Source organism: Solanum dulcamara, chromosome 10 (assembly GCF_947179165.1).
Source record: "Solanum dulcamara chromosome 10, daSolDulc1.2, whole genome shotgun sequence".
Classification (NCBI taxonomy): domain Eukaryota; kingdom Viridiplantae; phylum Streptophyta; class Magnoliopsida; order Solanales; family Solanaceae; genus Solanum; species Solanum dulcamara.
Window position 1 is genome coordinate 15813160 of NC_077246.1, and position 13217 is coordinate 15826376.

At 34.8% G+C, this 13217-nt stretch overlaps 1 protein-coding gene and 1 non-coding gene across 3 annotated transcripts; one reads left to right on the top strand and one right to left on the bottom strand.

Moving 5' to 3' along the window:
- Positions 1-845: 845 nt before the first annotated feature.
- On the bottom strand, positions 846-10187 carry LOC129870226 (zinc finger CCCH domain-containing protein 37). Of its 2 annotated transcripts, none has more exons than XM_055944917.1 (12): positions 9784-10187; positions 7841-8088; positions 5419-5472; positions 5268-5345; positions 5122-5184; positions 4805-5014; positions 3513-3550; positions 3337-3383; positions 2790-2902; positions 2654-2707; positions 1754-1897; positions 846-1181 (listed from the first exon to the last, which is right to left on the bottom strand). In XM_055944917.1, the coding sequence occupies exons 1-12, from the start codon at positions 10073-10075 to the stop codon at positions 1011-1013; spliced, it is 1512 nt and encodes a 503-aa protein (XP_055800892.1). In that variant the 5' UTR covers positions 10076-10187; the 3' UTR covers positions 846-1010. The 2 variants fall into 2 exon arrangements, with proteins under 2 accessions (XP_055800892.1, XP_055800891.1); XM_055944916.1 differs by having other exon boundaries at positions 5122-5190.
- TRNAT-AGU (transfer RNA threonine (anticodon AGU)) lies at positions 8828-8901 on the top strand. Its single transcript has one exon. It is a non-coding gene; the product is annotated as a tRNA-Thr (tRNA).
- Positions 10188-13217: the final 3030 nt, after the last annotated feature.

The window sequence follows — 13217 nt, forward strand, 5'->3', positions numbered from 1 at the left end:
AAAGTCCCTGTAATGTCAAGTGGCATGGAGAGTAACCTCATTCTCTTTCTAGTGTGTGAGCTAGAAAATATAGGCCCAAAAAAATATCTCTGGCATTTTACTAGGGGTAGCAATGCGGGGCAAGATGAGCAGAAACAATGTATCTATTACTCTCTTCGTTTTATATTATTTGACTTACGATAGCTTTAACACATCTTTATAAAAAAAAAATATTACAAAAGTATTTTACAAAACTAACCTCATTAATGATATTGAAACCTTAAATTGGACTACTACTATTACTACTACTACTACTACTTTATGTAGTTATTTAATACTAACGAGAAAATAACTATTTTAAATAGTAGTTATTTCATACTAAGGTAATAATTTTGATTTTAAATAGTTCTGGGGGTAATAGGACCCCATCAAGTATAAATGTGTAAAAAGGGCAGCCCGGTGCACTTAAGCTCCCGCTATGCGCAGGGTCCGGAGCTTAAGTGCACCGGACTGCCCTTTTTACACATTTATACTTGATGGGGTCCTATTACCCCCAGAACTATTTAAAAAATCAAGTAGTTGAAAATTTGATAATAGATTGAGGGGGCATTTGACTATTTTTTCTAATACTAGGGTAGAAATGAAAAAGAAAAAATAGTAACTGTCTTGATTTTTAAAATTGAACAAGTAAATTAAGACATTTATTTTTGATACGGGGTCAAATGATATGAAATGGATGGAGTACTCGCTGTAGACTACAGGTCAATGATGTCCTTTCTCTCATAAAAATGGTTGCATTTTACTTTATTCGCTTCTGGAGATAGGTTTTGTGCACAATTAAAAGAGCATATCATTGCAAAAAAATATGTTCCATCAAGTTCTGGTGTGGACGAGAAACTGTATTTTAACTCTAAAAGAATGCCCAAAACTCATCAAGAAAAAATATGCTTTACAAGTTTTGCTACAAAGAGGTAGCAGACTATGGTAATTGAAAAAGATGCGACTACAAAAATGGCCTTTCAGCCATAACCTTACTGTTGTTGTTCATTCGCATCAATGTTATCTTCTCCCTCAACAGACAACGATGCCCCTTGGGATGTCGCCATACCCAAGACCTCTCCAGGTGGTGGATGGTCAAACTTGCATGTCGCCCCATACTTGCACATGCCAGTCTTCATGTAGTATGGACAGTGTACAGCACCCTGCCAGTATCATTGCAAAAAAATTAATAAAATATCATGGAATTAATGGACTTGTATTTCTAACAAACCAAGTGAAAGAGAAAAGAGAAAAGACAAGGTTGAGATACAATTGAAAGAATAGCAGCCATCAACTAAAGTTGAAGGATTAAGTTATATGCCCAAGCAACTAAAGATGAGAATGGGAGGGGGATTAAAGAAAAGGGCATTGCAAGCTTACGTATCTGTATAGATCTAAGGTGTACTCTGCAATGGGTTTTCGGTGATCAGGAGATATTCAAACTCATAACTATTGGCTGCAGCCATCAAATACACAACTAATACCTGTAATCAGTGCACTGGTATTGTGGAAGTCTGTATTTTTTAGTGGTAGTCATAATTTAATATAAACAGATGTATCTACTTTACGGTATTATCATGTTATTTGCAGGAGCAAATGAATATCTAACCAACAGAGTTTAGAGGTTGTCTAACACCACACTAAGAAGAATAAAATTATCAGAAAATGCTACAAATACTTCTTCCACCAGAAAATGAGCATATCATATCTAAATTCTAGCAAAGATAAAGCATACCTCCCTCCTTGGTAGACCAGCAAGGGTAAGCTTAACATTTGGCTGCTGCACATCCTTTGCTGACACTGTGGGTGCTAAACGATCAAGAGGATGATGAAACTTGCATCTTCCACCATACTTACATTCCCCAGTTTTCATATAGAACTGATGTAAAACATGACAAACCAAGCAAAATGAGCAAAAGAAATATAGTGAATGACTAGATCCAATCATATTAAGAATATCTGAAGAGTAATTCATGATTGAACTAGATAATAGCATAGCTACAAGAACGAGAATCCAGTCAGCATTACAGGCAGCTCCTATACTATTGAATATGTGTGTGTACACTAAAGAATGCATCTGAATCAACTTTAAAACGGCATACTGAGAGCCCATTAACATGCACTTCTTTGAGAAGTAAACTGAATAAATTTGAAAGTCAACAAGAGGCAAGAACTACAAGGAATGCTACATTTTTTATACTCCAGAGGATCTGATATAGGTATTGCAAAGCAATAATATGTTCACGTTTTGGTAGGTTTGCCATATGCTTTTTAGGATAGATACAATGTACTTTCGTTCTTTTGGCAAAGGTAGGTAATACAACAGCCAACACAGTGAGAGGTTCAAGGAAACAGAGCAATCATTTCCACAGAAGTGCAAACACCCAAAAAAAGGGCTGCTAAAGATGCTCCTTGGGTCCTAGAGTGTATGCCTCGAAACCTCAAGATACACAGCTCTAAAGACAATTAAGCGGCACCTTTTGCTTGGGGGACAACATGAAAGTGCCTTCAACGACTGATAAATAACAAATCATGGTTCATAGTGCAGGACCCAAAATAATGTCACATGCATCCAGCTTGAGAGTAGTAATTCACAGCTCTTTCAAGTATATCTTAGAACAAAGGAGGTACGCACATCGCATTCAATTTGTCCAGGCCGTTGTGGATAGACAGGTGGAAGCAACCCAAGCTGCAGTATCAAAAATAATCAATATTCTCAGGAACACATTCAAAGCGTTTTAGAGAAAATACAAACTGAAAATTAATTATACCATTGTATGAGTCAGTCTTGGATCAAAATTTTGCAAGAGAGAGGCAGCTGGATTAACCATTCCAATGTTCCAATGTGTTGCAGGCGAGGCTGCAAGGGCAGGGCCAATACCAGCTGAAAATGCAAACAGTGAAAGAGAATCAGTAGTAGACACTAGGCATTGAATTTTTTCTTAGAATTTGTCTGTTTGAGTAATACGATAAGCTTATAGATGAACTTTCATTCATAGGTCTTCTGCAGCAATCCTATTATCCATTTATTTCAACAATTTTCAAGTTACATTGCCAAAGTGGCTTTATAAAATTATTTAATGAGAACATAATACATTTTCTAATCCCAAAAATCTACATGTGAAAGAGGTATGCTAGCATGAGATTAAATTCAACAGATAATGTGTTTCAAACACAATCATATATCAGTTTTCAGACACAATCATATAACAGAACAAACCTAGAAAACTCAACAAACAGAAGGCCAATACAAAGATTTAAGAGTAACAAGGTAAAGTATTTAAGTGATGGTCCAACAGAGCTTATTAATATCCTTACCATTTCTTTCAGGATGGCTGTAACGGCAAGTGCCTCCATACTTGCAGCTGTTTGATATTTTTTAAAACAAAAAAGACATGTTATAAACCAATGAACAGTCCAACTTTTTCAGTATTTAAACTGTTAGCAGAAGAACAAAAAGCAAAACCCAACATGTTCACCACAAAAAGACTAACCTGCCTGTTTTTAGGTAGAAAGGACAATCAACTTCACCCTGTAAAAGATAAAAACCAGAAGAATGAACTACTTCCTGTTACACACTGCTTACATCTTATTAGGCTTAACAAAAAAAAGGCAGCCTCAAGTAGCTAAAATTGTGGTTAATATTACTTTATCAGATAAAAAAAAAGTCATGGTACTTGTGGATGAAAATCCAACTCGCTTCTGCTTTCTCTTCCTAGGGGTTAAAATCTCTATTTGCTAATTTTATCTCAAAAAAAAAATCTCAATTTGCTAATTTCTCTAAATAGGAAGTACACTGGGATTACACTGGGTTTGCTTTGTTGTATTCCAGAAGTACCAGATCTACAAAAAGGTAACACTGGGTTTTCTCTAGATGCTATCTATGTGAAGAACAGGTGGAGACAGTCAACCATCTCTTTCTACACTGCATATGGACAGATCAGTTGTGGCAGATGTTCATCCACAAGAGGAAGATCAAGTGGACAAAGCCAGGGAGAATTATAGAAATCCTACAATATTGGAACAGGCAGGAGAAGAGATGGAGAATTGTCCCAGCTTGCATTTGGTGGACAATCTGGAAGGAAAGGAATCAAAGATGTTTTGAAGGAAAGCAGAACAACATTCAGAAGATAAAGACAAACTGCCTAGGGATTTACAATTTTTGGTGTAAGCAAGTAGTGATAGGAGACACTGAAGATATGTTTAATCTTATTGATTGGCTGTAACTAGGAGATCTTAGGAATGATGTAAGTAAAACTTTTTGGAGGGGGGCTATACATTGATGTAGTATACCTGTGGATATATAGAAGTAAATGTTACCTTTCTCAAAAAAAAAAAAAAGGCAACACATCTGTAGACTAATATCAGAAGAAAACAATCAGATTCAATGAAGCAGCTTAGCATATCTACAGTGGCAGTGGCACCCATAATGCAGGTAATGAAAAGACATGAGATGCTTTAAGTGCCAGCAGAGCGAAAAAAGTGTCTTAAGAGTGCCAGCAGAGCGAAAAAGTGTCTTAAGAACAAGTGCCCTTCATCACAATAAATCCTCAGACAAATTATGGTAGCAGGATCAAAATACCAGGATATCCTAATTTTTTTAAAAAATTAGGCTAATAATTGTCAAATAAAGTAGACCAAAATAGCAGTCTATTGACAGCTATCCTATCACAGAACAAAAGGAAGGGATAAAAGAAAAAGACAAACCAAAAAAGCAAACAAAGCACAAAAGAAGCATATAATACATTCTTACTCTTCCAAAGGTAAAAGACAATCTGTAAAATACCGGTCTAATGGGAAGGCCCTTGGAGTTGTGCAATAAAGCTGGAACAGAAAGGGGCCTGACTAGATTCACATCCTCAGTCATCTCATAATTATCAGATCCAAGCTTCCCCGCAGAGCCATTTTCTTGGTTTGGAGATGGCAATTGTATATCTCTTGGATGGTGAAATTTGCAGGTAGCACCAAATTTACACGTTCCCGTCTTCATGTAAAACTGCCATAGTATGATTTGAGTAACTATGAACCAGATACACATTATGTGCATACTTGAGCAATCTTAAGCAACACGTAGTGCACCTATCAGAAAAAGCATTCTCATACCGTGCATTGCGGTTCAGAAGGTCTCTCAGGCAAGTCAGAAACACCAGGATTTTGTGCAGAACCCTGAAACTGAAGCCATATTAACAGTTGAAATAAATGAAACTGTCTTCATAGGAAGTGAATAATAATTCAGCCTGTAAACCTACCAAATGAGCTGTGTTATCTTTGGGGTGGTTAAATCTGCATCTATTACCGAACTTGCATTTTTGAGTCTTCATAAAATACTGGAAACATATCAACATAAAATTAGGATATTAACACCACACAGTCACGAACTCATCAAAAAGTTTTTCTTACTGGACAATCAGGCTCTCCGGGTCTTTCAGGAAGAGATTCAGTTGTAACTGCAACCTGCATAGATGAAGTGGAAGATAATAGCTAGAAACATATGATGTAATCACAAATTTTATGATAAAGAAATGGATCTTGGGCCAACTCAACCACAAAAGTTAGCTCATGAGAGAAGGATTGTCCAAGACCATATAAGGAGACCAAATAGCCAGTGTCACACCGATATGTGACTCCAACACCCCTGCACGTCTAGGATTGGACATTTGGAGGGTCGACAACATAAGACCCATCAACATCGAAAAGAATGAATTGGGATGCGTCTGACCTTGATATCATGATAAAGAAATGGATGTTGAACCTAACTCAACCCCAAAAGCTAGCTCATGAGGAGAGGATTGACCAAGACCATATAAAGAGACCAAATAGCCTTTGTCCCACCGATGTGGGACTCCAACATGTGAGATATAAAGGAGATAAATATTATTGAGTTGTGTATTCTACATTATTACATTGAACCCTTATAGACACTACATTACAATCCTATTCCAAGTAGGACACTATTGCTCCTCCTCAAGCTGGTGCATAAAAGTTATATGTATCGAACTTGTTACGGATGTTAACTAATACAAGGACTAGTGACCAAGGGACTTGGTGAAAATATTTGCAAGTTGATCACTCGACTTCACAAATTTTGTAACAATATCTCCTGAGAGCATTTTCTCTTTTCTCTGACAAAGTGAGAATTAATCTCAATGTGCTTAGTCCTATCATGAAATACCATATTTGACGTGATATAAAGGGTCACTAGGTTATCGTACACAAGTTCCATCCGACTAATTTCTCCAAATTTTAGTTCTCGAAGCAATTGTTTAATCCAAACTAGCTCACAAGGTTCTCAATATGTTGCTTCTGCACTAGATCGAGCAACCACACTTTGTTTCTTACTCAAGTACTGGTTGGATTGATCTTTAGGAAGGGCCTCAATGACAGGGAAGTAGATGAATTTGCTCACTGGACATTGTCAGTCTGGAGGGCAATAGGAGATTTAGTGATCTGGGCAGTAAAACGTGATGGAAAATTCACAGTTACTAAATGTTATACTCTGTTACAGAAACAGCAAAGGCTGTGTGAATCAAATTGGCCATGAAAGGCAATATGGAAGTCAAAAGGAACTGTTAAAGCAACATATTTTGGGTGGGACGTAAAGAGTTTATTGGAGACATGACAACATAAAAATGGAAAAAAAGTCAGCAGTCAGCGTGGAGAACAATCACCCCATAAGGCTAAAGAGACACAAATGCTTTGAGGGGATAAGACAACATGTATCCAGGATTAAAAATAGATGTCTTTTGAATTTGTTTATTTTGGTGTAAATGAAGTGTTGTAAAAAAGATCGGAACAGTACTTAGATTTCCTAGAGAAGATAGGTGATATGTAGTTGATATGTTTCTGGCAATTGGTGGTCAACAGTCTTGCTAGCTTTATTAATAACACTTAACCTTATAAAAAAAAACATCACTTTTCATAAAAGCTATTGCTTAATTGACATGAAAGCTTATGCCAACATTTCTATAAGTTAAGAGTATTCCACAGCAACTTCACGTCCAAAAGAATAAAGAACAAACAAACATCCCTAACCCCCACATTCAAGCAATAGTTTATCTGATAAGTAAAACTCGTGTTTGTAATGCTTGAAGCCTTGAACGGACAGAAAAATAAGGTAGAGTCCATCAAGGCAAATACAAAGAATGTCTACCAATTAAAATTATCCCAACGCAATGTTAGCATACCAGCAATACTTTTTCCTCATTACTTGAAGATCTCCCACAGAAGGAAAGAGGTTTCTTAGATTGCTTGTAAATGGGAAAAGAAACACAAATAACTCAGTTGGAAAATGGATGTCTAGAAAATTAAAGAAAAATAAAGAGTACTCAGGCCAAAGTAGCAATTGAAATTTGAAAGTATTGAAACAGCAAAAGTTCAATGTTGAAAGGGAACAAGTAGTATCCTAAGGAGTTCCATACCCTTTCAAATTCTACCCGCATTCTACAGAAATGAGATCCTATGAACACCATTGATTCATAAAGTAAGCAACTAAAATGAAAACTATAAGTAAATTACTATACTTTATACTTTATTATTATTGTGCTGCTGTTGTTATTATTATTCTTATATTACACAAAATAGTGTTGAATAGCTATAATAGAGAAAGGGAAAAGAAAAAGAACAGGGAGGAGAGCAAGTATAAAGAAACCATTCCAGCTCTAGCTACAATTATTTAAGAAGAAGCCTTATGCGGTAGAGCTATTAGGACTAAATATAGATATACACGGGAAAGCATAATAATACATTAAGTGAAATAAGAATGACTTATTTGATAATCTATTGTGTTTTATTCTATTAAGAATAAATAGCAATAAATGATCACCTCTTTCCAATCTGGGATTCCACCCTCCGGAACCCAAATAGGATGGTCAAACTTGCAGCTATCTCCAAATTTACAGGTTCGTGTTTGCATATAATGGGCACAGTCCTTCTCTCCAGGCCTCTGGGGATATACAGACAAATTGCTTGCACTCTCGAATCTAGGGCGCTTGGCTAAAGAATTGGCTGAAAACCAAGCTTCAGCTTGCCCAATTGTATTATGTGCACCCAAAAGTGTCTGATGATACAGTGCTATGGTACATAATATATACATAAACACAAAAACACGGAATGTAGCTGTTATTATACATACAAGTATAGAATTTTATATTTACATAAGATAGTATTAATAAATATGTGCACCAAGAAAACAAAGACCTAGTGCAACTTACAATAATGTTTATATGCACTAAATATGCATGCGAAAAGAGATATCTCAACATTAAAAAAAGTAGAGACTATAGGTGTTTGCAAAAGCTTATATACCAGTAAGATTCATCCAGAACTTTGGCATTACATCAATTATGTCTAACATATAAAGAGCACCATAACATTTTTGGACTTCTACAAAAAATATTTGAAATTAAAAAAAAATAGAGAAATATAATTTTTAAAGAGTACAGATATATCAAAGCTATATCCGAGGTGCAACTCACAGGCACTATCGTAGAGGCAGGGGCGGAACTAGGGGGGAGGGTGGGGAAGGAGGTCATCCGAACCCCCTTAGAGAAAAAATTACATTGTATATATAAGTACAAATTCCAAATTTATGTATATATATCCTTTAATGAACCCTCTCAACACAGTTGAGAAGCTTGGCTTGATGGTTAAGGGGATTCATTTCTTGTTTGAGATTGCTGGTTTGAACCCCAGTAACACCTGTTTTTCCCCCTTTTTAAGCATCAGTCTAATTAAGCCCATTATTCTCTCATTTTCCATTGGTAAAATAAGGCCCATGTATATATAATTGCTTGGCTTCACATGTTACAGTGCTTTCATATCTCAGTTGGTTAGAGCACCCGTTTAGTAAGCGGGAGGTCTTGAGTTCGACTCTCAATGAAAGCAACTTAACTTTGAATTTGAGCAAAAGGTCCTTCGGAAACAGTCTCTCTACCTCCACGAGGTAGTGGTAAGGTTTGCGTACCCCAGACCTCACTTGTGGGATTTTACTGGGTATGTTGTTGTTGTTACAATTTTTGGATTATTTTTATAATTAATGTAGCATATTCAAACAAAATACAAGCACTTTTATTCCTATATTCTCTATCTTTTCCCAAAAATTAAAAATTGAATTTAGATTCTTATTGTTTTGTTTCTCTTTCTCTCTAATTCATAATTCATAGATTATGTTAGTCTCTTTATCGTTTAAGAATCTTGGCTATTCAAAGATAATATATGACTAAAGGCGCACTAATTCAAAACAAAAAATAAAAAGCTCAAAATAAAGTACTAGAATATTATAAAATGAAAAGAAAACAACACAAAAAAAATTAAGAATGGTTCATGGAGCATGGCCAAAGTAGAAAGAAATGTCAAATAAGAGAGACAAGGCGAGCTAAATTGTAGTGGGTTAAGATTAATCTCTTCTGCTACGCCCCGTCCCACCCAGTTTATCTTCGTGCAAACACAACTTCAAGTGTTATTTCTTCCTATTTTGAAACCCCTAGCTGAAATTCCTGCATCAGCCACTAACTGGAGGCAAGATTGTTTCAAGTTAATTGCTGAGTGGAACTCCTTCCGAGCTCACATCCAACGTAAACCACCAAACTATACTTTTCATACTATCACAATAAATAATGATGTCTTCCAACAGCGGATACAAAGAATTTTCAAAGAAGAAACCCTAAGGCTTATGTTAGTCAGACGCAGCTATAGTTCATCAACAAGTACAAGCACCAACAAACTAAATGAATAGAGGGAAACAGAGAGAGGAGGAGTGTCCCTTACCGTCAGAGGATGAACGCTTCAAGCTAGAAAAATAAGAGTCAGCAGCAGCAGTTGGTGTAACATCAACACCAGGAGGTCCATAACTAGGAAAACCTGGAATCCTACTCGCAGTAGGGGTGTAACTATCACTTTGATAACTGGAATAGCCGGAAGCACCAAAATAACTGGAAGAACTAAGCAATGTCTTATCCGTAGAGAGATAATCGTCCATGGATCTCGTCGTCCTAGCCAAGTTGCCGCCTGCTATTCCGGCGGTGCTACTAGGGTTATAGCCGTAAAGCTGATTTGCCATCTCTCAGTACAGATTCCACTGGACACGGCCGACTGCAAATTTGACACACGAGGAAGGGGAAAGTTTTGCTAACTTTTCTTTTTCATAGTTGGTTTATTTCTAGGAAAATTTAACCCAAATAAGACCCTAAACTTTTTAAAACAGCTCATTGAGCCCCTTGGTTAAAAGCTTTCCAATAAGGTCTTGTTTTCTCAAAAAGTTCATTAGTAGCATAGATAGGTACACAAGAGTGTGTTTCGTATGTTTTCCTGTTGAGTTCCGCCAAGGTTGATCACCATTTGATAACACGAGACGGCCAATAAGCGATGACTTGCACATATTTACCCGTTGCTGATATCGTTCCTCGTCAATCGGGTTAAATATTTTAAAAAATATTTTTAGATTAATTTATTTTTCTTAAATTTAAGTAAAATAATTTTCTTTCAGAAACTTGAGAAAACATTTTTTAAAATTTTCCTTCAACCTCAAATTATAATATTTTCTTCTTACCCCATCGATGACTCCCTTCCAAAAAAAATTAAAAATTTATTTTTAAAAAAATTCACATTTTTGAAAATTTTATTTTTTTACCTCTTCTTATCTTGATCACCCTACCCAAAAAAAAAAATTAAAATCTTTAATTTTTTTGAAAAATATTTTAAAATTTAAATTTTTTATTTTTTATCCCACCGCCCGCCCCTCCACCTACCAACCCCTCCTCACCCTCATCACTTCACCAAAAAATTTAAAAATTTATTTTTGAAATAAGTCCAAATTTTGAAAGTTTTATTTTTTTACTCCACTCCCTACCCCAACCCTCCTACCAGCCCACCCACCCCACCAGTTCCCCGCACGCAAAAAAATTATTTTTGAAAATATTGCAAATTTTAAAAAATTAATTTTTTAACCCCACTCCCTACCCTAACCACCCCACCAGCCCACCCACCCCCACGCCACCAGCCCCATCCCCCCCCCCCCCCGCCCCAAAAAAAATTAAAATTTGTTTTAGGTTTTGAAAAAATCATTTTTTCACTCCACCACTAATTCTGACCTCCCTGCCAACCCCCCACCACCTTCCCCCCTCGCCACTCCCAAAAAAAATTGAAAACTTATTTTTAAAAAAGATCAAATTTTTTGAAAGTTAGGTCTGGAATTTGGTGTGGTCGAATTTCGGTTCGAAAGACGGTATCGAGTCTAAATTTGAAAGTCGAATCTTGAGTTGAAAGTCAAGTTGGATCCCATATCAGGTGTCGGGGTCGGATGCCAAGTTAATTACTAGGATTGATTTTAATGTCAGAAATTATTTTGCTAAAAAATATTTTCTACTCTCTAAACAAAAATAAAAGATATTTTCTAAAAAATATTTTCATTCACTAACCAAACAATAGAAAATATTTTCCAGAAAATATTTGTCACTCACCAACCAAACATGAGAAAATAAGTTAGAAACATTGTTTTCCAAGAAAATATTTTCCTTCATACCAAACATACCCATAATCTAAAATAAATGGTAAGTGATTTTTATACTCAAATATGTGAAATCTATTAAAAATGCATTTAAATTAGATAAATAAATTAAAATAAAGAGAGTTACACATGCAATCAACCTTTTTTTCACGCTTCTTTTTTGAGATCCGATCTCATAATAACAATAATGACATTTATCAATATGCTACAAGAATAAAGTATTTCAAATTATTAGTTTCTGAAAGAATTTGAACTAATTATGTCATAATTGAGAGTTTTAAAAAATAGTTATCACACTATAAATGTATAGAACTTAAATTCTAGTTTTATTATCTAACTTTGGTTCAATTAATCATTTTATCCACATTAATGTCCTTTTAACGTCATATACAAAGAGTGAATACGCGTGGTAAAAAAAAATATACTTATCTATTCACTTTTTCATCTCATTTTCCCTTCCCCCCTACCCTATTTCTTCTATCATCCTAACCCCTCATCCCAAAGCTTTGTGACCAATTTTTTCATTTTTTTGAATCGTAGAAGGCTTATAGCCTGTTTGGATTGATTTATTTTAAGCAACTTATAAGTTGAAAACTGCTTATAAGTTTTTTTAAAAAAGTAGGTGCAGATCAAATTTTTTTTTTGATTTATAAGCTGTTTTCAACTTATAAACTGCTTAAATAAGTTTATCCAAATAAACTCCACTATTTATTAGGGCTTATTTTAAGCACAAAATGACTTTAAGTTGGCGAGTCAAACACTCAAAAAAAGCTGAAAACAGTTTATAAGTCAATTCAAACGGCCTCTTAGTGGACAAATTTGTCAATACCTTTAAGCAAAACAAAAAAAATTGACGAAATGTAAGATAATATCGAATGTATCAACAATTTTCTTTTGGAATTCAAATCTTACCAATATTTTTACTTGATTTATATTAAATAACTGAGTTAAGAAATATTTTAACTCCGATAAAGTCTTTGATAAAATTTTAACTTGGTTGATAATATTAAATAATTAAGTTAACAATTATTTAAACTCTGATAAAATCTATTTAAAATAAGAAAAAAAATCATATTTCTAGTGTTTCAAATATTATCAATATTGCATTATTGCGAGATAAAGTCAGGTCTGCGTACACTCTACCCTCCCCAGACCCCACGATGTGGGATTTCACTGGGTTGTTGTTGTTGTTGTTGTATTGCATTATTGCGAGGTAAATTATTTAGCATTAAAAATAAAAATAATGATAAAAAATATCCAGGCCTTACTTTAACAAAACATTTGCTTCCTTTTTTTTAATTCATTTATCGTCATCATCGATGATTATAGACATTTTTCACATTTTATAAGCTTTTCATTTTCTCAATTCCAAAAATTATCACTTTCATCTTTAAGGATTGGTTAACGAATAGAAAAAGCGAAAAGATCAAAATTTTAAGCTTAATTTTTTTTTAATAATCAGGCAAAATTTGCTTGATATTTAATTGCATAGGATATAAAAAATTCACAAATGAATTACAATTTTCTAAACCCTATATAATAATTTCAGAAATCTTATGTGATCAAGTTCATCGTATTTATCATTTCCCCTTTGCTATGTCATGATTTAATCAATAATTTTTAAATTTATTTTTTTATCATGTCCAAATGGCTAAATTTACTATTAGAGAGGAAAAAGAGAGAAGAAAAATGAAGA

Coding starts and splice junctions, on each gene's coding strand:
- LOC129870226 (XM_055944916.1), bottom strand. CDS start 10,075: ATGGCAAATCAGCTTTACGGCTATAACCCTAGTAGCACCGCCGGAATA. Junction 5,473..7,840: donor GAATCCCAGATTGGAAAGAG/GTGATCATTTAT, acceptor TCATCTATGCAG/GTTGCAGTTACAACTGAATC. Junction 5,346..5,418: donor CCGGAGAGCCTGATTGTCCA/GTAAGAAAAACT, acceptor ATATGTTTCCAG/TATTTTATGAAGACTCAAAA.